This window comes from Mus caroli, unplaced genomic scaffold (assembly GCF_978045245.1).
Source record: "Mus caroli unplaced genomic scaffold, Mus_caroli_1 scaffold_4, whole genome shotgun sequence".
In the NCBI taxonomy this organism is placed as follows: Eukaryota; Metazoa; Chordata; class Mammalia; order Rodentia; family Muridae; genus Mus; species Mus caroli.
Window position 1 is genome coordinate 95,970,816 of NW_028227259.1, and position 27,012 is coordinate 95,997,827.

Genomic DNA, 27,012 nt, shown 5'->3' on the forward strand with positions numbered 1-27,012 from the left:
TAGGTCAGGTAAAAGGTGTGTGTGTGTGTGTAGTATGTGTATAGCGTGTGCAGTGTGTATGTTATATGTATGGTGTATGTGTATGTGTGTATATATATATATATATATATATATACATATGTATATATATATATATATACATATGTGTGTGTGGTATGTGTAGTGTGTGCAGTGTGTGGTGTGTGTATGTGTGGTGTATGTATGGTGTGTGTGTGTGGTGTGTGTATGTGTGGTGTATGTATGGGGGGTGTGTGTGTATGGTATGTGTGTGGTTAATGTGTGATGTCTCTACCTATGCCTCTCCATACTTTTTGAGACAAGGACTCTCACTGAGCCCAGAGTGAGGCTAGGCTAGCCAGCCCTTACCTTCTAGCACTGCGTTTAACTTTCCCTGTGAGTGCTGGAGGTCAACTCAGGTGCTTGTGTATGCATGGCACGTGTGCACTTAGCTGACTGAGCCATCTCTCCAGCCCCTTGCCAATTCTATAGAATAAATCTTGTCTATAGCCTATTGTTTCCCCTGAAATGCCTAAATAACACAATATTCTTTACCAAAACAACCCCATTCCTGAGATTTGTATCCTAAGAAAACATTATTCAAAAAATATTTTTACAAATTAGGCATATGAAAAACTAAACAACATATCTGTTTATTAATTGGGAACCAAACAGATTATGGTACATTAATTTGAAAGAAAATTATACAGCCATTAAATGATAGCTCTGAAAATTATATAGTGGCAAGGAAAAAGTATGTATAATTAAGTGTAAATTTATTTAAAAATGAGAACATAAAATCAGAGAAGCGCTATAAGTACATAATGAAAAAATGTATATTTGGGTCATAGGATTATATACAATTAAATTTTTCTTTTACTGATGACATTTTAAAACAATAAATAAAATATATGAAATAAAAACATAAGGATGTTAAATTATCAGTGATAACTAGAATAGATTTGAGAATTTAAACATTTCTACACCTGAGTTCTACTTTGTAAAGATTCTAAAATGAGGTTGGGACCACTATCTATTCACACACACACACACACACACACACACACACACACACATATGCACGCGCGCGCATGCACATCCACCCACTAGCAAATACACAGGTAATTCTTTTTTTTTAATTATTTATTTTATGTATATGAGTTCACTGTAGCTGACACTGTAGCTGTGTCTTCATACACACCAGAAGAGGCTGTCAGATCCTATCACAGATGGTTGTGAGCCACAATGTGGTTGCTGGGAATTGAAATTGAACTCAGGACCTCTGGAAGAGCAGTCAGTGCTCTTAACCACTGAGCCATCTCTCCAGTCCAAACAGGTAACTCTTGATTTGAATGCTTTGTGGTGGCAAATTCTCAGGATAAAGTCCAAGTCCATGTGGAGTCATAAACTCGGCATCGCCTTAGGCACTTGGAGTAATAGACCAGGCTATCCTCAGCATGGGCCTGGACTGCTATGGCCACTCTCAGCAGTGTCTGTGGACTGCAGGCGAGCAGAGGCGTGGCCCTCTAAGCAGGACTGCTCCACGAGGCGGAAGGCCTCCAGGAACTCATTGATGTCGATGTGGCCATCCTTGTTGAAGTCGATGCTTCTGGCAAGGTCACAGATGCCGTCATCTGTGATGTCGATGCTCATGTGTGAGCTGAAGAGCTTCCAAGTCTGCCTGAACTCATCCAGGGAGATGAATCCTTAAGGCAGAGGGGAGAAGTCAGTCCCGTCGTCCCCCCATCCCCCCCACCCCCCGCCATCTAGTTTTCAGGGCTAACACAGTCTGTTTTTTGTTTTTTTTGGGGGGGGGTTGGTTTTGTTTTTTTTTTTTTTTTTTTTTTTTTTCTTCAAGACAGGTTTCTCTGTGTAGCCCTGGCTGTCCTGGAACTCACTCTGTAGACAAGGCAGGCCACGAACTCAGAAATCCGCCTGCCTCTGCCTCCCAAGTGCTGGGACTAAAGGCGTGTGCCACCATGCCCGGCTGGCTAACACAGTCTGACTTGCTAACAGGACACCCGTTCCTCATCCAGTGAGCAGACACAGACCCCAAGGCTCCCGGTGACATATGAACTCCCAAGGGGACCACAGAAAAGCGTGACTCATGAAGTGCTCTTCAGCTGGGAGCAACCAGAAGATGAAGGCCAGGGATACTGCTTAGTACCATAGCACCATATGATGCACAAAAGGAACCCTTGGAATACATTATCCAGTCCAGAAGGTCGTAGGGGACGTCTTCTTATGTCAAGTCATCCCAGATATAAGCGTACTTATACTGATTACAAAATGTGTTTAAGCTGGACACACTGGGGCTGGAGAGATGGCTCAGCGGTTAAAAGCACTGACTGCTTTTCCAGAGGTCCTGAGTTCAATTCCCAGCAACCACATGGTGGCTCACAACCATCTGTAATGAGATCTGATGCCCTCTTCTGGTGTGTCTGAAGACAGCTACAGTGTACTCATATACATAAAATAAATAAATGAATCTTTTAAAAAAAAACAAAAAAAGCTGGGCAGGCTTATCCTAGCTTCCCTGGACTGAGGTCAGGAGTTAGACACCAGCCTGGAGAGGTGACGTGAGACCTCACAAGCAACTAGATCATAATAGAGCAAGAGCCCTTGCATTGTGCACGAACAGTTGGCTGGCCAGAGTTCATTTTCCATTTGGTTTTCTGCAGTTCTGCCAGGGCCACTTTATCCTCAGTTCATCTCAGCAAGGTTTCACTGTAGTTACTAAAAGTCGTGTCTCTGTGCACACATATGCATACTCACATCCATGTGTGCCACAGGAAGCATGTGGAGGTCAGAGGGCAACTTTAAGGAGCCAGTCAGTCCTCTCCCCCCTTCCACAGTGGGCTCTGAGAATGCTCAGGCTGTGTGGCATCTGTTTCTTTTACCCACCAAGCTATTTCATTGACCTTGAATTGATTTTTTTTTTTAAGAAATCAAAGGACCAAGATCACCCAATGAAGTCAGGAATGGTGGTGCATGCCTTTGATACCAGCACACAGGAGGCAGAGGCAGGCAGAGCTCTGTGAGTTCTGGGCCAGCCTGGTCTACAGAGTGAGTTCCAGGACATCCAGGGCTACACAGAGAAACCCTATCTCAAAACAAAACAAAACAACAAAGAGAGTAGTTTTTCTGACACCGTTGGCAACAACTCAACAGCTGCGTGCAACTTGAGAGGAAAGAGTTGTGAAGGAAACTATGGGGTCTGAGGCAAAATAATTCCTATGCAGGGAATGTGAAGGGGGGATGGGCGAGTTTACCTGAATGATCGCTGTCTATGATCCTAAAAATGGTCTCCAAGTTGGATCGGTTTCGATAGAGCTTTTCCAGCAGACTCGACTGAATATTCTGTAAGAAAAAGAAAGAAAAGCTTCTCTCTCCGCCCGAGTCCCCTTTTTCTTTTCCCCACTGCAACTTCCCTGGCCTTGGTCCTTGGGGCCAGTGAACTCACCCACCGGAAAGAAAAAAAAAATTAAAGAAAAAGAAAAAACCCCTCATTCTTGCCAAGCCCATATTTTTGCTCTACTGCATAATGAATACACTGTAGGAGGCCCAGCAGCAATGGGTGTTCGAATCCCTGATACTTCCTCCCCGAGCCAACCTAGAGTAGCTAGAGATGATGGATCAGGCAATGGAGTGATCCAGTGAGAAAGACACAGCGCCACATCTGGCTACTTGAGAGCCAATGAAAGGTTGGGAGGCGGGGCGTATAAAGGTTTGCTCAGTTGCAGCAAAAAAAGTACTGTTTTTGCCACTTGCCTGTCACTGACTCTGCGCCTTCTTACCCCTGCCCTGGAGGATCTTGGTCAGGGTCGCAAGCAACAATACATAATGAACTCTGATAGTTTTACATTGAACAAGTTATTCTTCCACCTCGCTAGAGTGAAGTAGGAAGGTCATTGGTGGTATAAAAACAAAAACCCCAACAAGCAAAAACCCATTCAAAAATAGAATTTGAGCTAGGCGGTGGTGGTGCATGCCTTTAATCCCAGCACTTGGGAGGCAAAGGCAGGTGGATTTCTGAGTTCGAGACCAGCCTGGTCTACAGATTGAGTTCCAGGACAGCCAGGGATACACAGAGAAACCCTGTCTTGAAAAAAAAAAATTGGTAGATGGTTGCATATATTTGCAAATATAGTCATCCCTTTATATCCCTAGGTTCAGCATCTGTGGTTTAGTTTTGGATGAAAACTGTGTCAGTACTGAACGTATACAAACCTTCTCTATTATTATTCCTGCTACAATCCAGTATTTACCTAGTATTTGCATTGCATTAGGTATTATAACCTAGAGAGTAAAGTCCGGGAGGATGTGCATGACCATGCTGTTTTACATAAGGGATTTGAACCTCCCCAGACGTGTGAGTATTACCCTCATGCTAGATACCGAGGGACAAACTTATCCGAAGCATCACTGAGTTGAGTCCTTTCAAGTGGGTGAACTACATAATGTGGGAATTATGTTGCAGTCATGTTGCAATAAAGATGTTTTCCAAAAGTACTTAAGGAAAAGTCTCACTTAACTGGCCTTGTCAGCAACTATTTATTGACTCATGTTTTAAAATAGAGGAATCATCAAGGTGTTGGGAAAAACAAATGGGATTTACAGTTAGAAGACTTGAGTTTGGTTTTGTTCTCTTTTGCTGCTGGAGGTTGATCCGGGGCTTTAAGCACGCTTAGCATAGGCTTTTTCACAAAGTACACCCTTAGCCCAAGCCTGAGTCACCGATGAGAAATTCTATAACCCCAGGCTTATGCATTCTCAGGTCTAAAAGCACAGGTAATGCCTACCTCTAGGTTGTTTGCGGAGATTAACAGAGGCAGCTACACAAACCCCTTAACACACAGTCTGATATATAGGAATGTAACAAATAGTTGCTTCCAGCTTCCCACCCTAGCTTTGGGGCCCTAAATAGCTGTTTCAGAATTTCGGCACCCCTTCATAGGGTTCAGAGGCCACTGTGTGCTCTCAACCACCACCGTCACACCCTCACCTCTCGGCTCAGCTGTTCTTTGGCCAAACTGTCCAACCAGGACCTGTATTCCAACACGTTATCCGCTGAACTATTCACCAGTTGTGGCCGCAGCATCCGCCAGGGCAGCCCCAGGTGCAGCACAGACTCCACGGCAGTCGCCCAGTCACTCAGGGTGATGACACCTGCGGGAAAGACCTGGCTGTCGGCCTGCCACAGAGCAGTCTGGTTTCCTGTCCAGCAGGGTGTGCATGCAGGACATACATTTTAACGCTCGCGTCCTTTAAGTATTGATGGGTAATAAGAATAAAGGCCGTTACCACTATTCTTGTTGGTCATGGCAAAGTTGACTGGAAACTAGGCCTTCCAAATGATACACAAGATGGCTAATTAAATTGGAATTTCAGAGAACAAAGCATAAGTGTATGTCAAATGTGATATAAAACTTTATTCTTGCCCATAATTGAAAATTATGTCTTTTCATGTATTAAATTTGGGTACATTAAGATTTTTGTAAATACCATAAAACAATGTATGTGTGTATGTGTTTTTATGTATATGTGTATATAAGTGTATGTTTGTTTGTGTATGAGTATATATGTATATATATAGTTATATGTGTGTGTATGAGTGTATATAAGTATGTGTATGCACAAGTGTGTATATATGAATGTATATGTATGTGTGTGTATGTCTTGTGTGTATATGTATGAGTGTGTATATGTATGTGCATGTATGTGTATATAAGTATATATGCATATTTTATCTGTATATGAGTTTATGTATATCTATGTATGCAAGTGTATGTGAGTGTGTGTGTGTATGTGGTTGTTTTAAAAGATAGGTGCTGGTATAGCTTAGTACAGAGCACCTGCCTAGCATGTACAAGGTCCTAGGTTCAATCCCCAGTACTGAAGAAAGAAAGAATCAATGTTCTACTTTCCTTGGAATATATTATTCATTTAAACACTTAATAACATATATGGATATATATAGGGCTGCAATTAATCAAAGTTTGGTTGGCTACTCCATCAAGTTGAATAAAAACACTGTTTAGCGTTGACAGTAGAACATGGAGCTGAAAAGCTCAGAAACAAGCAGTCACTGGGCCAGCACCAGCGACTCAGCTCCTCCGCTCACTCCTGCTTGGTTCTGGGTCTGACCCTTCCCATGATTCCATTGCTCTCACCACCTGCATCTGGCCAAGTACATGCTCTGCTATAATCTTAAGGTTTAAAAAAATTACAAAACCGGCGGCAAGCTGAAGCCACGATGTCACGAGATGTCTGCCCTTCACCCCTAACCAGTGCTCCGGCTCAAGCCCCTAGAGGCTTCTAGGTCGGTTTTACTTTGTTCTCACCGCTCTCATCCAGGTCGCGCTTCCTAAACTCAACAAGCAGGTCCGAAGAATGAGCAAATAATTTCTGTCGAAGGGCTCTGAGGGCCGACTCCTCCACCCTGCTGATCCTGGAGCGGGAAGAAGAGGGGTTTGTGAAAAGCTGAGTCTAAGGTAAGTCCTGGGCTCTAGCACATTCTTCCTCATTTTCAGTAACTCAAGCCCAAGAGCTCAACTTTGGAAAGAAGTGTTCCATCTCGTTTCCCCTCTGTGTCCCAAGGCAGCCAGTGGCTCACGGCTAGAGAAAGATCTCCTCTGTAGTCACGTGCTCTACGCAAGCTGTGCCTCAACTGTTCCATTAAAAACAGGTTTAAAAGACCATTGACCTCACAGGGTGAAAGTGGATTAAATAAATCCGTAGTGAGCATCTAGCAGGAAGCCTCTGGCATCCACTGTGTACCATTTGTTGTCATAATAAACCATGTTTTCCTCACAGTTTATGGTTATGATAAGCAGAAAATGAGATTTATATAAAACACAGAAATCACTAAATCCATCTTTTAAATTACTTTTTGATGGGTAGGGGGTCCTGGGATCAAGTTTTGTCCATGCTAAGCAAGTGTTGTAGTTACAAACTACAATCCTAGCCTAATTTTTTCATTTTTTGGAGGGGCGGGTCAATCTCATGATTCTGGGCATAGCACTTGGCTCAAAATAGATATTCGATAAATTGAAACAAGAGATAAAAAGGAGATTTTAAAAAACCAAATCTATTCAGTTTGTAATATTTTATCGAAGGCCAGCCATTCTATAAATAACGAACAGCTAACCTGTCTTTTCAAGTGATAAAGTATTTTTTTTTTAAAAGCATGTTGTCATGTTTGATACAAGTATTTATTGCAGGCCAGAGGTAGTGAGTGGAACTTGCCTATAACCCCAGCACTCTGGAGCCAGAGGCAGACAGTTCAAGGTCAGCCTTTGCTACATAGCAAGTTCAAGGCTAGCCTGGACTACGGGAGACACTCCTGCTAACAAACAAAAAGCAAACAATGGTGTTTTTTTTTTTTAAAGTTGAAAAATGTTCATTGTAATTTATGTTAACTAGTAATGCATATGTAGGCTCCATTAACCTTTTAAAAATTGTGTGAGCTCTCTAAAGCTTGGTCCAAATTGCACAGGTATACGAGCACACAAGCTTTGTCTAGAATTTGTTCCATCAGAAGCTAACAGAAGTACTGATGTCCTTGCAAACACCAGTCATTGATAGTTATGAAAGGCCCTGAGGTAGCAATGCCTGGACAACCTTCTGGATGGATACGTTTCTCTGGAACTATGCATGGAGTGTGTGTGTGTGTGTGTGTGTGTGTGTTTGCCTCAGCAAGAATGTGTTAATCAGAGAGAATTTTTAAGGGCTGATTCTCTCTGATCTCACAGATTCCAGGGGTGGAACTCAGGGTGTCTGATTTGTGTATTGAGAACTTGGTCCTCAGTGTGGTGATGGGAGTTTTAGAGGGTGGAGCCAAAGACAAGGTTCTTAAGTCAAGACCCCCCATCTCCACCCCCTGCCACCACTGCACAAGCGATTAAGGCAGTTTTCTTGGACTCTTGACTGAGTTCTGTGAGGTCTGCCTACCATTTTAGGATGTGATCTTCCCCTTACCCCTGATGAGACGCCATCTACAGTGAGGTCCTCACTAAAGGACAGACTCAAGGGGCTGCCCAGCCTACATGTCCAGCCTCCCACATTATATGTTAAGTAAGCTCACTTTCTTTAAAAATACCTTGCATCAGGTATTTTATTATCATAACTGCAAACGAAATCAGGCAGGTATGGTAGTGCCCGCCTGTATACTCAGCTCTTGGGAGGCAGAGGCTGGAGGAACAGGAGAGTGAAGGCCATCCTTAGCTGTATGTGAGGTCGAGGCCAGCCTGGACTATGTAAGACATGAGACCCTATCCAGAGGGGGGGGGGAGAAGGGGAGGGAAGAGGGGGAAGAGGGGAGAGAGGGGGGAGGGAAGGGGGGAAGGGGGGAAGGGAGAAGGAGAGAGGGGGGAGGAGGACAGAGGAGAGAGCGGGGAAGAGAAAGAGGGGGAGAGGGGAAGGGAGAGAGGGGGAGAAGGGGGAGATGGGGGAGGGAAGGGGAGAGGGAAGAGAGGGGGAGAAGGGGAGAGAGAAAGGGGGAGAGAGGAGAGATGGGGAGAGAGGAGAGAGGGGGAGAGAGAGGGGGAGAGGAGGGGGGAGAGAAAGGGGAGAGGGAAGAGAGAGGGGGAGAGGGGAGAGAGAGGGGGAGAGGGAAGAGGGGGGAGAGGGGAGAGGGGACAGAGAGGGGACAGGAGAAAGAGGGGGGGAGAGAGGAGAGAGAGGGGAGAGGAGAGGAGGGGATAGAATAGTGCTGGGTTTAATCTCACATTTTTAATCTTAGCATTCAGGAGGCAGAGGCAGGTAGATCTCAGCTTGGTCTACATAGCAAGTTCCTGGCTAGTTAAGGCTACACAGTAAGACCCTGTCTCAGAAGAAACAGAGCAACCAAATAAACAACGACAAAAAGACCAATACGGGGGCTCTCGCATAATGTCTATTCTAGATTTTAATACCAATATAGCTAAATTCTGAACTGTCCTGTAGAATTTGAATAACTATAATGACATCTAATGTCTCTAGCCGCTGACATTCATGTTCTGATAGCTACTCGCTGAAAAGTCTTGCCTTTGTCTCATGGTTAGCCTGTGGGTCGTCTTGTTAGCTTGATACTGCACGATATGTGGAGTCAGGGCTGGCCCTAGCTTGACGTAGGCTCCTCTGTTGCTGCCGACTTCATAGTAGTTGGAGGCAGAAAAGATGGTTAACACCTGAGTCAAAGCAGAAGAGACAGGGCATGGAACGTATGCATACTGACAAATCTCCATCCTCAACCCCACAGGCCGGGCCAAGCCCACATCGGGCTGCTTCTCACACTCAACATGGGCCTCCCTCCCTCCCTCTTTCCCTCCCTCCTTCCGACTCAGTTTCTTCTTCAGTTGTTCTCCACCATGTTTGTTGAGGCAGGATCTCACCAGTTCATCTAGTCTGGCCAGTGAGCTCCAGGAGTCAGCCTATCTCTACCTCCCCAACTGCTGGGATTACAGATGGACAATGCCTTGAACCCAGCTTTTTATGTGGGTGCTAGGAAGCTGCACTCAGATAGATCCCCATGTTTTATGTGGCAAGTGCTTTCCTGACAGAGCAATCCTCTCAGACTTTCTGATCTTTTACTTTTGACTTTTAGGACCCTTTGTTTTATTTTTTTGAGACAGGGTTTCTCTGTGTAGCCCTAGCTGTCCTGGAACTCACAGTGTAGGCCAGGATGGCTTTGAGCTCATAGAGATTTGCCTGCCTCTGCCTCCTGAGTGTTAGTTTTAAAGGTGTCACCACAGGAAGCTTTTTGTGACTTTTTAAAATAAAATTTGATGGTAGCCACTGATTCCCAAGAGCCTGAGAACCCTTTTGATTGATGGATATAGGAAGTTAGTGATTACCCAGCCAAATCTTCCCTCTCTTAGTCACATGGTTGGTGGTTGCTTGTCTCAAACATCCCTACAAGGCACTGGGTTTTACATTGTCCAGGCAGATAGTCAGGTTCTGTGTGTATCTGGACATCTCCAAATGTAACAATGTTTGACTTAGTCGATGACAAAGGGTGGGACTCTGTGTTCCCAGAATCCTCTTTCTATGGGAGAACAATGGGTTCGCAGTCAATTAATAGAAGAACCATTTGGCTAAGTTTGTGTTTCCTGGTTGCAAGGCTGAAAACGTTTTCTGCCCTGTGTTCACTGTATGTCTTAAGGAAGAGACATCAGTACAGCACCTCCCAGTGCATCAAGAGCAGAAAGTCTCACAGAGCATCTCTGAGGTACAAAGGCATAGAAAACCCTACTCTGGGCCCTGGAGAGACAGCCCAGCAGTTACTGTGGCTCTGGTTCTGAGGAACCTGACACTCACTTCTGGCCTCTGTGGGCCCTGTACACACACACACACACACACACACACACACTCACGCACACATGCACACTGGCACTCCCACACTTATAAAGTACCCAGCTGCCTCGGGCAAGTGGGTAGCACCTCCCAGGAGCCCTTTGGAACCACTCCTGTGATACAGATACAGAGACAGCTGCAGCGGCTCAACCCACCTTGCGGTTGTGACAGAACTCATAGCCCTCGGGTTTGCATTCATGCGATCGGATCAGGAGTTGCAGCTTGTATTTCTCCATCAACCGTTCTGTCACATCAGGCCCAAAGTAACAGCCTCCTCCTCGGACAGCATTGGCCTTGCAGCCCTCCTGAGCTGTGGGATCACTCCACAGAATATCTACAACCTAGGAAGAAGAGGAGGTTCACATCCACTCCACCATTCCCAAGAACACCAGGAGGGTGGGTGGAAGAAGCGGGTGAGGAGGAGAAAGTGGAGGAGGGAGGAAGAGAAAGGAAAAATAAGACAAAGTAAAAAAGTCTATATGATCAATATTTGACCCATGTTTATATTTTGAAGTTTTTATTTTGTTTATCTTTGTTGTTATTTTTTAAATGTGTATGGGTGTTTTGCCTGAATGTCTGCTTGTGTACCGTGTACATGCAAAGAGGTGTTAGGTTCCATGGGACTGGAATTACAGATGATTGTGACAGGTATATAGGTGCTGGGACTCAAACCCAGGATCCTATGAAAGAGCAACCAATGCCCTTAGCCACAGGGTCACCTCTCCAGCCACTGTGTTTATATTTTGGGTGCTAAAGGCTGAATTTTAAAAGATTTGCCACATCCTTTTATTGTTTGTTTGGTTACAGTTTTGTTTGGTTGAATTTTTGTTTGTTTTGAAACAGAGTCTTTCTAAGCAACCCAGGCTGTCCTTGATCTCACCGTGACCCTCCTACCTCAGACTCCCAGTGCTGCAGATTTCTTGCTTGCTTGTTTGTTTTGAGGCAGGGTCTTGTGTAGCCCAGGCTGAGAATGACTCTGAACAATTCATCCTCCTGCCTCTACTTCCCAAGGATGGGGATCAGAGGCACGCAGCTTACAAATGTTCTATTTCACAAGTGAGTGTGTGCGCCTATTGGCTGGCAAGAACATATGTGGTCTCTTGGTGAATTTTACATGAAAGGGCAGCATGGGATAGAGGTAGTGTTGCTCAGCTGTGCCCAGGGTTGATACCCTCAGTCAGAGCCTGTACCCCAGGCCCCTGCCCCCTGGCTCCAAAATGAAGGCAGAGATCCTGAAAATAGCAGACATTTCTGCTTCATCTCCCCATGGCTTTATACATTTAAATCACAATTAAGAATCAGGATGCCCTCTCTGTTTGCTAGGCACACCCCACGGAGTCTGCTCAAGGCCTTGAATGTGGACAGGTCCTCACTTCACCCACCGCATCCCACAGCAGAGAACGCAGGCTGCCCTCTCTGTATTGCTATCCCCATCTTTCTTCTGCATGATGGAATCCCTGATTCCTAGCTAGACTTTTGATTATGAAAGAAAGAAAGAAAGAAAGAAAGAAAGAAAGAAAGAAAGAAAGAAAGAAAGAAAGGAAGGAAGGAAGAAAGGAAGGAAGGAAGAAAGAAAAAGAGAGAGAGAAAGAAAGAGAAAAAAAGACAGAAATAAACTATGTCCTAATTGCTTTTATTTTCCTGATTCTTCTACAAAGACCTGGTAATGGTGGAAGACATAATAACTATATGTTATTGTTCTAGTTTGTTTTTTATGCTGTGGTAAAACACTGAACAAAACCAACTTGAGAGGAAAGAAGAAGATCTGAGAGTTCTCGGGCAGCAGTTTGGGTTCTAGCCTCTTGTCCATACTCAGGTTAACGACGTTGCGTGTCTGGCACAATGAGGGTGCAGAAACTGTGGACTTAGGATGATGATACAGAATACCTTCTTAATGGACTTTTAAGAAAAATGCAATTGATTTATAAGTATCTGCACATTGGTGGGTCACAGGTTGCAAAACTTCATTTTAAACTTCAAGTATAAGTTGGTCTTGAAGCCCAGAGCAATAACTCTCGGAGAATGTGATGTGTGCTTCTTGCCCTCCTTTGTCCAGACAGTGGCTACTTCTGCCCACTTGAGCTCTTAAAACAGCCTGAACTCTTTTCTTTATTGGATGAACCTTATGAAACACCATTTTTATAGATGACAAATGACTCCACCATCAAATTTTTATATAACTGCCCCCAACCACCAACATCGTCTCCAACCTGGTTACCAGGTGTGCCTGTATTTTTATGTCAACCTGACACAAGCTAGAGTTCTCAGAGAGGAGAGGACCACAGTTCAGGAAATGTATCAGTAAGATTGGCCTCTAGGCAAGTCTGGACTGTTGTCTAGACTAACAATTCCTAAGGGTGGACCCATCCCACAGGGATTGACACCTTTCCTGGATAGGTAGTTCAGGGTGCATTAGGAAACAGTCTGATCATTCCATCAGGAGCAGATCAGGAAGCAGCACCCTCCATGGCCTCGCCATCAGCTCCTGCCTCCAGGTTCCTGCCCTGCTTGAGTTCCTGCCCTGAATTTCCTCAGTGACAAACTATGATGTGGAAGTGTGAGCAAAATAAATCCTTTCCACCCAAGTTATTTTTGGTCATGGTACTGCAGCACAGTAATAGAAACCCTAACTAAACAGCCGCTGGGTATGGTAAATGACATAGTTTTAGAGATCTGGGGAAGCCCTTATTTTTCTGAAAACGGGACAGAAGCTACTGACTAGTTCTGATCCTGTGCGGGAGCTGCCAGCTTGCTGCGTGGGAAAGAATCCATTAAGTGGTACCTAACTTGCATCCTCAGCTGAAGCCAAGTCCCGAAACAGGTATTCTTGGGCAACAGTCCCTAGCAACCTCTCCCCATTCATAACAAAACGTCAACATGAGTTATTAAACAAAAGTTAATGTCCTGGGGTTTTCTAATTCCTTATAGAAAGTGGGGCCTCAGGAAACCACCTGCATTTATACAGGAGTTTTGATCTCTTGCCCCCCCCCCCTTATCGCAGACAAATTCTCAGAAGCAGCACCTGGCCACACTCACCTGCTTCCACTCCTCGGGGGTGGGCTCCAGCACCCCTCCCGCATCAGCAGCACAGTCAGCATCTGGGGCCAGAGGCAAGGACTCCCTCTTCTCTCTGATCCCCAGGAAGCCGGCTTGCTGCCGGCACTGTTCCAGTTCCAGGTCCACTGAGCGCAGCACCTGCCCCCGCTGGGATAGCTCCTTGCTGTTAGGGGAGCCACAGGGGATGCTGCAGGACCTGCCGGCTTTGTAGGCCTTAAAGCCAGAGCCCAGGTGAAAAGGCGAAGAGGGCAGAGAGCGGCTTTGAGGAAGAAACCACGGAGTAGGTTTCTGTCCAGAGCTTGTCTGGTTATCTTTTCTCTTCTGCGCCTCCCGATTCTCACTTTCCTTTCTTGTTTTGCACCTCATGGTAGAAACAATCTAAATGTGTCAAATAAATAAATAAATAAATAAATAAACAAACAAATAAACACACAGACGGACAGACAGACAGACACACACACACACACACGCACACACGCACGAGACTTACAAAAATGAAATGGTAAGTCCTTTTAGACTACTGTTCTGGGATCCAGGTCAGTCCTAAACCTCTGCTCTGTACAGATTTCCAGGGCTATGACAAGCTTGATGGCAATCCTTAGAACTTTGCACAGCAATTCCACCTAGCCACCACATTCAAACACGCAATTGGCAGGCTGATATTTCATGCTTAAATTACTTACATTTAACATATTTTTGCAAAACACATAGTAACATTTTTGTATCACCAACGGAAAATTGAATGCTATGCGGGTCACTCCTGTGTGCAGAGCATCCACGCTGTATACACGGCCTTCAGATCAGTCACATAACCTAGGTTTTCTGATGGACAGACGCAGCATTACCATGCCGTTTTTAAGGACCCTTCTGCTTAAAAAAAATACCCACAAATGGAACGGTAGTGATGTAGAGTCGGGACCTGGGCATGAAACATGGACGGGAAGATCATGATTCTGACAGGGTACCCAGAGAAAAACAAAACATCTAATTTACGCGGGTTTTGGCGCCATCTGCTGGAAGTCCTGGATTGCATGGATTGCTAGATGGGTAGTGTAGAATAGGGAAAAGCAGGCAGGTAACCGGAAATGCTTGACCCGTGACCCTACCTTGTAGCAGAGGGACAGGGGAGAGGAAGCGGGAACCCTCTCAGCTGGAGCCCCACCGTCTCATCGTGGCGCTGGAACCGAGTTGAAAAATAAATACAAAACATTCTGTTCTCGGGAAAGACAGCAATCTGGCACGGAACTGCGTGGCAATGAACACAAAGACAGTAGCCGGGCTTGGGCTACAGGGAAAGCTGAGAAGGCCATCTTTGCAAGACCAGGCATGCACACAGAATGCACCCTCCCCGTCCCGCAAATAGATCCAGAAACTGTGAGGTACAAAGAAGAACCACCCCTGGGTGGGCTGGCCTAGGACAAGAACAAAGAAAGGTCCTGGAGAGGGCCCACGGGATGAATATGTCTTGGAAAGAGACACTCCGTGTAGGGACAGTGAGGCTATCATTTCCTAGCAGTTGGAAGAGAGAGACTGCGACCACCTGGTTCCTACTCAGTCCCTCCTCACTAAAGACTCACAGCAAAAGCCAGTCACCAGTGACACCCCTGTCACCTCTCAGGAAACTCTAAGGATTCTGTCATCAGCTCCTAGCTCTGAGTCACTAACTTTGATTCTTTTTTTTTTTTTTTTTTTGGATTTTTCGAGACAGGGTTTCTCTGTGTAGCCCTGGCAGTCCTGGAACTCACTCTGTAGACCAGGCTGGCCTCGAACTCAGAAATCCGCCTGCCTCTGCCTCCCAAGTGCTGGGATTAAAGGCGTGCACCACCACTGCCGGGCTCTAACTTTGATTCTTAAAGAGACTCCGGATGCTGGTGTATTGAGCCTTTCTGGGGAGGTGCCACGGTGCACAATTTCTGTAAGTCAACCTACTTTCTCACCGGCTCCTAGTGCGAGAGAGAGCTTCATCATTTACAGACAGCCAAGGAATCTGAGGCACAGCGATACCAAGACTCCTCCAGCACTGGATCCAGTTAGTCTGACTGGAGCCCCATCTCTTTCTTTGCACTCTTCCCTAGGGCTCCCCAGGTTATCCAAACTGCCGTGCCAGTGCCACCACAGAGCTTTGCTCATTTAGGACGTTAGCTCATCCTAAGCCATGAAAAGAAATCGTTCCTTCTGCTCTTTTCAAAGTTCCCCACCCCCACTCCTTCTATGTTTTCACAACTACACACGGGTCTCCCGATGAGATAATTGGCTCTCCTGTAGCGTGCTGTCTCTACCTCCAGATGGAAACACTTCTGAACAGAAGGTTTGAGCTCAAAGTTTGTGAAACATCGAGCTTAAAAAAAATCAAGTGCCAGGCAACACGCAGATTTAACAAGGGAAGCACCACGAACTGGTTTTAGGTGTTAGGACCCTATACTCTCAAGATTATAAGTAGGGGTGGGGGCAGAAGATGCAGAAAGGAGAAGAGGGCCAACTACTTACTTTAAAAATTAAGTGTGAGCTGGCTGTCAGTGGCACATCCTTTAATCCTAGCACTGGGGAGGCAGAGGCAGGTGTGGGTCTCTGATTTTGAGGCTAGCCTGAACTACAGAGTAAGTTCCGGGCAAGTCGACACAGAGAAACCCTGTTTCAGGAACAAAACAAAACAAAACAAAACAGAAAAATGTGGAGGCTGAATCGACAGCAGCTAGGAATGAACAGTCTTGCTGTTCTTGTAGAGGCCCAGAGTTCAGTTTGCAGCACGCCCATCAGGCAGCTCACAACCGCCGGTAATTCCAGTTCCAGGGGATCCAATGTCTTATGGCCTGCACAGGCACCCACACCCCATAAAGTCTGCTAAACATCAACGGCCCCTAAGTACAGATGCAAATACTGTAAGGAAACCTGTGACTTTAAGGCTGAAGCTGGGCATGGTGGTGCGCACTTGTAATCCCAGCACTTCAGAGGCACAGTGGTGAAGATCACAAGTTCAAGGTCAGCCTTGACTATACAGTGAGTTCTAGACCATCCCTACATTTTATATATATATATATATATATATATATATATATATATATATATAAACAAATAACACATGTGACAGGCTGAGATGTCCAGAAGCAGAGAGTGAGCCAGGGAATGAACAGAGCTCTCGCCAGCATCTGCCAAAAACCTTACCCTTTCCCTCTTTAGAACATTGAGTTTGGGTATACAGGGATGTGTAACTTGTCCCTGGCCACCGAATCATATGAAGCCACACCCTACCCTGATTGGCAGGACCTGAGTACAAAAATCTTGGACTCTGAGGCAAGGTAAATCCTGAATGAGTCCCATATATACAGCCCTGTGCCGTGAACTTGGTTCTGTGTGTTGTGGAAGAGTGCGCACACAGAAGCCAACATTGTAAGCTAGCTAAATTGGGGTGGCCACCCTAACACACCCCCCTCCCTTAGTAATGGGCATGCACCCTGGGATACCTGGGATAGAGACTGCATTTGCAAACTTTCCTTTCAGGTAAGTATAGCCATTTGAATAAATTCTTGTCAAGTAGGTAGGAAGAGAAACATTGAGTGCCACCCGCTGTCCATAAAAGAAAAGAGCGTAACTTTCTCCTGTCCTTTTTAATTGGCTAAAATGTGGCCACGCCTGGAACTCGAGCAGCCATCTTGGATCATAAGCATGGCGGCAGAGAATTCCCAGTTCTTAAGATGTTGCTATAGAGATCCATTCACTCAAGGAAGGCGTAGGCATTAAACACAGTCATCTGAATCTCATGTCACCTCAAATGTGAGCATGGTTTCATAAGCCATGTGTGACACATTTGACATATTTACATTTAATCTCCACAATGCCAATAATAGAGTTTATTCATATCCCCATTGTACAAGTGAACTCTAAGGTCATACTAAGTTAGGTTGTCCAAGGTCACAAACTCTAAGCAACGGAACCAGGATTTTTATCCCTTTCCGTCTCACTTCTCAGGCCAGGCTTTGTCAACCCAGAAAACACTTTCCAACATGAATATGTCTGTGACAAACACTATCACCCCCCCCCCCCAGAGCTGTCTTCCAATTCTTTCTCACAGGTTGGCCAACCATATACACCCCATTGCCAGCCTCCCTTCAAACATACTCGCAGTCTGATGAGGTGGGTGAAAGTGGACACTTGGTGAGTTCTGGATTGTTTGAAAGGAGCAAGAACACTTGCCTTCCTCTTTCTTCCTAGTGTGCAGAACCTGGGCACAGCAGCTCCTTTTCTTGGCAATACAGATCCAGGCTTGGAGGGGACAGCCTAGGTGATTCCCTAGACAATGTCACAACACTAAGTTGCCATGTCATCTGATAACTGACAACTGCAAGCCTCAAAGCCAGTCCTTATTCTAAAACCACGTGCTGTTGTGTATGTTCATAGCCATTGAAGTCACTCAGAGCTGGGGCTGCTTGGCTTACAGTAATAAGTTCCGTGATGTTGAAGCTTCAGGAAAGAGCCAAAACCTCTTCGATTTAGCAGAGGTGGCCACAAGGGGCAGTTGGAAAGGGGATGCATGGGCTACCATGAAAAGTCAAGAGTCTAATATAAAAAGAATGCGAAGCCTTGGTTTTCCAGGTCTCTATTTCTAAAGTCGAATGGACAGTAGAAAGTTACTGTTCATCACCTATACTCCATTCCCTGTCTCTCCATCCCTCTGCCAGCACGCAGCACTGTTATAGACACCTGAAGGACAGACACAGTCTCTGGGTCCTTTTCATATCTCCTTAGTATCAACTTTGCATGTGGCAAGAGAGCACCCTCCCTTGTGATGCTGAACACACATGGGTTGAACTTAGATAAAGATGATTCGATGCGAATCATTTGGGAAGTAGGGGCTCTTTGGGAAATGGTGCTAAAGGGCAGTGATTGGAATTATCTAGATTGGGGCTGTAGAGATGGCTCAGCAGTTAAGAACACTGACTGCTCTTACAAAGGTCCTGAGTTCAAATCGCAGCAACCACATAGTCGCTCACAACCACTGGTAATGAGATCTGACACCCTCTTCTGGAGTGTCTGAAGACAGCCACAGTGTACTTACATATACATTAGTAAATCCTTTAATGTATATCTAGGTCAAGGATGGCAAAAACACAGCACTAGCTCCACCCTCCTCTTGTGTGTCCATGGCAGACATTGCTAGTGGATTACAGCACACTTGCTCCCTGAGGCCAGCTGGGAATCCTCAATCCTTTCCCCACATTCTCACCAGTCAGCATGCATAGTGACTTCTATTTCACATGGTCAGTGAAACTAGACAGAAGGTGAGATTTGTATTAGCTCATGAATCAGTACCTTGTGCCTGTCTAGTTTTGCCAGAAGTTCCAGGTCTGTCTTGTCTGAGACTCCACCATGAAGAACAAGGACTTTCTCATCAACCAGAGTGGCCAACGGAAGCCAGCAGAAGACATCTTGAAGTGTCCTTAGGATTTTCTTCCCATGTATCTAAAAAACGACAACCTATTCAGCTTCACTGAACTGTCTGAAGGGAGGGAGTGCCAGGCTTTGGAAGGAGCTCACCTTGTATTTATGCATCACTTCCTTGGTGAAGCCATATCTGGACACAGAGGCAAAGCACACATGAAGATGCATTTAGTGACAGATGTCGTGGAGCGGTCACATTTCATAAAAATGCTTATTCTAGTTTTGTGCCCTTAGAATATGTAGAAAGAGATAGAAAGGACCATCAAAAAGTTTACAATTTCTTTCTTGGGTAGAGAAATGATGAGACATTCAAATTCTATTCTTTCTCTTTATCTAGAATTGCTACTTTCTCTTTGTGGATCTTTATTGTTTACAAGCTAAAAATATTGATAAGTAAAAATGGAATGTTCTTATCACAATAGTAAAATAACATGGAATTTAAAAATCTTTAAAAATATTATATACCGTGTATTCTTTCAGAAATTAGAAAACTTATGTTTTGACTTGTACTTGAACCCAGGCCCTTGTGCATTCTAGACAAGTACTCCACCACTGAACAACTCTAGCCCTAGGAAAACTCTGTTTAAAAGACATCTAAAGGACTGGTGAGATGGCTCAGTGGGTAAGAGCACCTGACTGCTCTTCTGAAGGTTCGGAGTTCAAATCCCAGCAACCACATGGTGGCTCACAACCATCTGTAACAAGATCTGACTACCTCTTCTGGAGTGTCTGAAGACAGCTACAGTGTACTTACATATAATAAATAAATAAATCTTTAAAAAATAAAAAAAAATTTAAAATGTGAAAAAAAAAAGGCTTTAAAAAAAAAAGACATCTAAAGCAAGGAACACTAGAGGAAGCACCCAACATCCCGCGAGTCTGGGCTTGTACCGTAGGTTCACTAGATGGTCCTCATGGTTTCCTCTGTTAAGATGGAACTCCTTGGGGTATACCAACATGAAGGCAAAGAGAACCATCAGGACCTCTACAGAGTCCTTGCCTCGATCCACAAAGTCACCGTTGAACACGTATGCTCTCTCTGGTGATGGTAGACCGTTCTTCCGATCGATGATGAGTTCAAAAGAGGCAGTGGGGGAGGGGAGAGAACATCAGGTTAAAGGCATCAGACATCTGACTGCTAAGTCGAGAGCCACAGTTCCTCTACACTGAAATATCGGCAAAAGGGGAAATGTTTTCTGTTGTCTTACGTTTCCTTTCCAGAGACGCTGAGGTTAGGAGATGCTCAGCAAGTCTGGCATTTGATGTAGAGACACAACCATGCGGTGTGACCAAAGGATGCCGGGCTTGTGATATGGAAGCCGCTTTTAAGTTCCAGGTTCATAATGACAATAACAATAATAGTCGTGTGACTGCCATGAACTCATGGGAATTAAATAAGGTAATACCAGGCTGAGCCTGATAGCACACATCTTTAAACCCAGCACTTGGAAGATGGAGGTAGGAAGGATCAGGAGTTCAAAGCCAGTCTGGCTACATAGTGAGTTAGAAGGAGGCCATTCTTGTCTACATAAGACCTTATTTCAAAAAACATTTTAAAACGGAGAATACATATGCATACACACACACATATGAATGATTTGGGAATATATCATACACACAAAGTAATACTGTACTAATAAAATATTGTGTACACACTTGTTATGTGTTCTACTTATAGGTAAAATGGATATAAACAAAGTTTGGATGCCTCCATAATAATCTTCTTTATTTGGAAAAAATAGAAAATCAATTGCTAAATAATGGTTCCTGCTGCTTATCAAGCTGACATTTAGATTTGCCTAAAATTTACAAAAATAAACCGGACTAGAAAGCAAGGCTGACTCTAGACCAGGTGTTACTGTGGAGATACACATATAGAAACCCAAGCAATCGGGCGTGGAGAGACGGCTCAGCAGTTAAAAGCACTGACTGCTCTCTTGCAGACAACACAGGTTTGATTCCCAACACCCACGTGGAGGCTCATCACCATCTGTAACTCTAGCTCTAAGGGGTCCATGCCTCTTCTGACTTCCATGCACTGTGTACATGTGGTGTACAAAAATACATGCAGGAAAACAAAACAAAATATAAGATAAAATTACGTCTTTTTTGTAAGTCTAAGCAACAGTTAGGTATTTGTGCAATCGAGGGTATATCTTATATCTGAACTTTTAAATTAAGCCTCAGAGCAGGAAAGTAACTTAAATTGGATGTTCTTACCTTATAAAATATAAATATTAAATCATCCAACTGGCCATGTAGATCTCCTAACAGAGAAAAGGATGTTAGTTCATACTGACCCATAGTTTAACAAGAAAAACAGTGTCTGGAAGAATGGGACAAGGCTAGAAAGCAACAGTTGCTGATTTAGGGAGAATCACTTTGATCTCCTACCTCATTGCAGATGTAGTTAGTACTGAAAAGCAGAAAACACTGTTTTTGTTTTGTTTTGTTTTGTTTTGTTTTGTTTTGTTTTGTTTATGATTATCACAGTTAATTAGCTACTCTGTTACTGCTGCAAAGACCGGGCAATATAATACAGGGCAGTAATGGGAAGAGAGCTGGGGAGTTCACCCCACCTAAGTTAGAAGTTGTCACTCGTGGACCAGTGTTGGGAGACTGTTCAAGAGACGTTACAAAATCTAACAAGAAATCCCCTCTTCGGGCATTGAAAGGATGATTTTTAAGTTTCAGGTGTTTACAGGGTAAGCAAGGCACATCCGCTGGGCCAGTTCCCACCTGCTCCTCATGTGCTCCTCCCTCAGCTGGGGAGTGGGCTTCTGTCCACACGGATGCTACTGAGCAAACGCAGAAGGCTGGCCACTATGATTCTCTACATGACAGGCATGTGTGTGGATGGAGATAAACACTCTGTAAGCCTTGAAATTTGCTGAAGTACCAAGAAATAAAATGTCAAAAGGCTGGGGTTTCTTTGTTTTTTTTGTGTGTTGTTGTTTTTGTTGTTGTTATTGACTGTTGTGTTGATTCCGTTCTCAGTACAGAATGTGTGAATTTGCAGTCACTATGAACTGCTTCTCTGAACCATGTCTCCTTTAAGTAAATGTGTGACGAATATGGAAACAGTCTGCTGAAAGGGAGCTGATGAGACCTGCTAATCGCCAGCCCCCCTGGCTCAGTTCCTGGCTCCTTTCTATGGCAGGGTTTGTATCTGCCCAGGGAAGGCAGCTCCAGCCAGCACTTACCACACACTGTGACCTCCTCGCTGTAGCAGGTGGAGACTCGGTTGATGTTGGGCAGCTGGGCCAGGTGTTTTCTGGTCTCATACAAAAGATTCAAGACATATCGAGCATGGAGCTGCTACCAGGAGGAAGGGGTGGGATGCCATAAAAAAACACGGATGACCTCACTTTTGCTGGCAAACCTCCAGCCACCCCAGGCCCCAGAAGGAACCCAGTAAACTATAGATCCTCTTCGCGCAACTCTGCTTTCTTCCCTCCTCTTTGAGGTACACCTCCTCTTTCCTGTCGAATCTATAGAATTTTTCTTTGCCCTTAGGAAGTGCATAACTGCAGTAGTAGCAATGTATGAACTGATGGTGTGGACCAAGCCTGCCATTATCAAGAAACAGCTACCTGTAGGCTGAACGAACAAAACCACAAAGGTTACGCTCTTAGAAGCTGGCTGCTGGGATCACAGGAGCCTGGCTAGATTTCCAGGCTGGTTTGGCCCGCCTTTACTCATAAATACAAGTAGGTAGGGACCCAGGTCCCCACTTAAGCTTACTTGTCGCAGCCTGAAAGCTTCCACCAGGGCAGTGGCATGGTCAGGAAGAAGGGGGAAGGAGAGGCGTGGCCCCGTGTAGCTGTCTGGCACCTCTATGGATTCAAAATCTCCGCCCTCCTCTGTCTCCACATCCTGGGCGAATCTCTCCTCGGTGAACATGCGGTTCAGGAAATCTCCTAATTCAGACACAGAGGGCGAAGGCAGGCCAGCTTAGGAACCAACCTTGAAGGACCGTCAATGCTGTGGGACCCTGCCAGTCCGGCACTGGCTTCAGCCCAGGATAGGGCAGAGAAACTGAAGTCAGGTGATTGGGGGGTGCAGGAGGAAGGTTATGTTTCTGTGCTTGTACAATCATTAGTTGGTCTACATTTACTTTTTAAAAAATCACCGGAAACGGGAGATGGAGAAATAATGTCTCTGCTGTTAGGAGTGCTGGCTGCTCTTCCAGAAGACCCGAGTCAGATTCCTAGCACCCACATCTGGCATCTCACAGTGACCTCTAACTCCAGCCCCTGGGGACCTGACACCCTCTTCTGGCCTCCTCAGACACCGGCATTCACAAGGGCACACACACACACACACACACACACACACACACACACACACACTTTTACACATGATTTAAAATAACTATTCTTTTAAAAATCAAAAGATCGGTCAGAGGACGTCCCGACAGGCAGAGTTGAGCAGGGCAAAGCCAATGAGGAAAGGATTCTAGGCCGTTCACCTTGCTCAGTGGGTACAGCAGAGGCTCGCACCATTTCCAGCGTGGCAGCCTTCTCCAGCTGCCAGGCTCAAAAGGTCTAGGCCAAGGGTTTCCCTCCCGGACCGCGGAGGATCATGGGTAGCAGAACCAGAAAGGCTGCGGAGTCAACCACCCTTGTATCTATCACACAGATGCCTTCGACCAGGAACTGGTATCTGGAGGTTCATTCTTTATTATTTCACAGGCCCCCCTGAGCTAGCCTTCGATCCTCCCGTTTTCCGCATCTCTCTCCACCTCCTCCATTTCTCTCCACTCCTTTCTTCCTCCAGAAAGGAGTGTTTCTTAGTAAACCAACTCCTTGAGCCTAAACGCTTATCTCCAGGGATGTTTGTTTATAGGAGAGCCCAGGCTAAAAGTTAACTCGGCCATTCATTTGCCAACCTTCCTACACAATCCCAAGCTCTAGGCAGAGTCCCAGTTACACTCCCGTGGTGACCCTACCACACGGACACTACGGTATTAAGCCAGGACGGCATAGCATGGCGACTCCTACTCACTCTCATGGTGGCTGCTGGGAGTGAAATGGTCCACAAGGTAGCTGAAGAATTCATGGAGCTGTGGAAGAACCAGACGAGGCTAGCTTTAAAAAACAAAGGAAAGAGAATCCGGGAGTGGTCCCATCAGCTGCACCTTCCCACACCAGGACTGCTGTCCTCCCGCTTCCTGTGGCTACCGCCACATACCTTGACCTGATCTTGCTGTCCAGCATACTCTATAGACTGGAAGATGTTCCAGGTACATCGTCTCCTCATCTCGAGGCGGGCCACGTAGCGCCGGTACCATCTCTGGATCAGGGCCGCTGCCTTGAAGGCTGTAACACAGATGAGAATGCGAACCTGTGAGCTGGGACTCCCAAGATGGGGCTGGAAGCACGAGAGGTAGGTGTGTGTGTGTCTGTGTGTGTGTGTGTGTGTGTGTGTATGCACGTGCGCGTCTGTGCGTGCTGTATGTGATATTTCTACAATGTGACAGTGAGATGAATTTCAAGAGATTGGGTTCCTCTGAATTGTCCTGCCAAACTGTGGCATCAACGAATGAGCTTACACCTTAGCATCTTCATCTGGACAAGGAATTAGACTCAGTGGAGAACAGGTACTCTCTTTATGCCACACAACAAGTGATGAGTGTTTCCTACAACCCAGCCTTGTATATGTCACTGTCCTGGCTAGGTTTTTTGTTTGTTTGTTCGTTTTTAGGATTATTTATTTATTTTATGTATATGAGTATAGTGTAGCTGTCTTCAGACATACCAGAAGAGTGCGTCAGATCCCATTACAGATAGTTGTGAGCCACCATGTAGTTGCTGGAAATTGAACTCAGGACCTCTGGAAGAGCAGTCAGTGCTCTTAACCTCTGAGCCATCTCTCCAGCCCATCCTGGCTAGTTTTATGTCAACTCGACACAAGCTAGAGTCATCAGAGAAAAAGGAGCCTCAATGGAGAAAATGCCTCTGTTAAGATCTAGCTGTAGGCAAGTCTGAAGGAGGTTTTCTTAGTTAGTAATTGACGGGAAGTGAGCCCATTGTAGGTGGGGCCATCCCTGAGCCAGCCATGTAAGCAATAAGCTGTGTTCCTCCATGGCCTCTGCATCTGCATCGGCTCCTGCCTCCAGGTTCCTGCCCTGCTGAGTTCCTGTCTTGACTTCCTTTGATGATGAACTGTGATGTGGAAGCACAAGCTGAATAACCCCCCTGCCACCTTCCCAACTCGGGTTTCTTTGACCATGGTGTTTTCATCACACACAAGAGGAACCCTAATGTCGACAACGTTCTCATTTTAAGAATTACACTGAGGGCTGTGGTGGCACACGTTTTTAATCCCAGTACTTGGAAGGCAAAGGCAATCAGATCTCTGTGAGTTCGAGGACAGCCTAGTCTACGTAGTGAGTTCCAGGGCCACATAATGAGACCCTATCAATAATTAATAATAATAATAATAATAATACATTTGTTCTGTAAGGGACTTGGTTACATCTATGCAAAAGTAACTAATAGAGATGATGTTAGTAGCTCTAAAAATTAATTTCGTTCTACTCTTCAATTCTTTTTTTCACAGAAGCCAGGAGAGTGTTCTGAAGAGATAAAAATACTGTTTTAGAATTCCTTATTCTGAATTCTTTCATCCTTCATGCCTGTGGAATGAAGTTTAGAATCCTACAGGAGATTACTGGATGTAGCGGTCCGAGACTACAGTACCAGCACCTGAGAGGCAGAGGTAAGAGAGTTGCGGCAGGTTTGGTTCATAGCAAGCTGCTGGCGCCAGAGATCCACAGCGAGTCTCTGTTTAAAAGACTCCACACAAGGGGCTGGAGAGACTGAGCGGTTGTTAAGAGCACTAGTTGCTCGAACAGAGGTTGCTGAGTTCAATTCTCAGCAACCACATAGTGACTCATACCCATCTATACTGGGATCCGACGCCCTCTTCTGGCATACGTGCATACATGCAGATAGAGTACTCATAGGCATTAAATAAATAAATAAATCCCAAACGAACAAAATCCTGTAAGGTTTGGCTTCTGCCAACCTCCAAAGCTCCACTCCTTCGATTCTCCACCTTGTTCTCTTCAGACCTATGAGTCCCATTCCCTTTGAGGGTCAAAAGTCCTAGGGCTGCGGCTGGAGAGATGGCTCAGCGGTTAAGAGCACTGACTGCTCTTCTGAAGGTTCTGAGTTCAAATGCCAGCAACCTCATGGTGGCTCACAACCATCTGTAATGAGATCTGATGCCCTCTTCTGGTGCATCTGAAGACAGCTACAGTGTACTTACATATAACAATAAATAAATCTAAAAAAAAAAAAAACAAAACAAAAAAAAAACGTCCTAGGGCCATCAGAAAACACAGATATTTATATTACAATTCACAACAGCAGCAAAATTATAGCTATGAAGTAGCAACGGAATACTGTTATGGTTGTGGGTGGCCACACGCTGAGGAACGGCATTAAAGGGTCGCAACAGAGGTTGAGAACCGCTGGTCTACCCCACTCGGCTCCACGAGTGGGCGTTAGTTCTTCCTCCCGCTGACACTGGCACGGTGGACCCTTTACACAGAATTTTTCGCTTCCCTCTTTATCCAACATCATTTTTATCCTCTTGTGTGCAGACTGGATAAAGAGACAACAGCGACTGCTGGGAATAATTTATCAACTCAGATGGTCTACTGAGCACTGTGGTAGTCACTGCCAAGGAGCAACCCAGTTCTAAGAGGCGGCTTGAGAGCAACTGAGCGGCTTTCTACTTCCATCCTAAGAGGTCCCGCCCTACGCAGCAAGGGCTTTGGGTACCAATGCTAGCGCTGAAGCAGAAAAGCACATACCTTTCTCAGCGTTCTGAAACGCAAAGTGGTGCTGGGTGGATGAGCTGCTTCCCATGGCTGAGGGACAGAGCTCCTGCAGGACATGGACGGCAGCGGCGGATCCCAATCCGAGGGAACGGAGAGGTTTGCTGACAAGAGGAAGGGGTGTTGTCAGCGGGAGGTTCACACACAGCATCAGTTCAGGTGCAGCAACTGTCTGTGAGCCCCCACGGGATCACCCCGCTCCTCTCTGTTTATTCCCTGAGAATTCCCTCCCATGCTGTCCTGTCTCCCTCCGAGCGGTTGCTCTTTTCGCCTGTGTGGACTAGAAACACACCTATAGTTTTTGTGGCTTCAAAGCTGCTTTTCATAATCTCTGCCAT

General features: G+C 45.4%; 1 protein-coding gene across 1 annotated transcript; it reads right to left on the minus strand.

The window, feature by feature from the left end:
* Positions 1 to 1,449: 1,449 nt before the first annotated feature.
* On the minus strand, positions 1,450 to 26,822 carry Ppef2 (protein phosphatase with EF-hand domain 2). Its single transcript, XM_021163683.2, has 16 exons — positions 26,651 to 26,822; positions 24,019 to 24,146; positions 23,833 to 23,890; positions 22,570 to 22,745; positions 22,029 to 22,143; positions 21,046 to 21,092; positions 19,717 to 19,883; positions 18,922 to 18,958; positions 18,697 to 18,846; positions 13,369 to 13,767; positions 10,488 to 10,673; positions 9,025 to 9,167; positions 6,342 to 6,448; positions 5,003 to 5,166; positions 3,270 to 3,357; positions 1,450 to 1,703 (listed from the first exon to the last, which is right to left on the minus strand). Exons 1-16 carry the CDS (start codon positions 26,703 to 26,705, stop codon positions 1,450 to 1,452), a joined length of 2,274 nt encoding a protein of 757 aa, XP_021019342.1. The 5' UTR covers positions 26,706 to 26,822.
* Between the last annotated feature and the right edge of the window lie 190 nt (positions 26,823 to 27,012).

Excerpts from the sequence above, each read along its gene's own strand:
- Ppef2 (XM_021163683.2), bottom strand. The coding sequence starts at position 26,705 with ATGGGAAGCAGCTCATCCACCCAGCACCACTTTGCGTTTCAGAACGCT. Across the intron at positions 18,959-19,716 it reads GACCATCTAGTGAACCTACG|ATATGGCTTCACCAAGGAAG; the intron begins GTACAAGCCCAG and ends CTCTGTGTCCAG. Across the intron at positions 9,168-10,487 it reads AGTTCTGTCACAACCGCAAG|GTGTTAACCATCTTTTCTGC; the intron begins GTGGGTTGAGCC and ends GCTTTGACTCAG.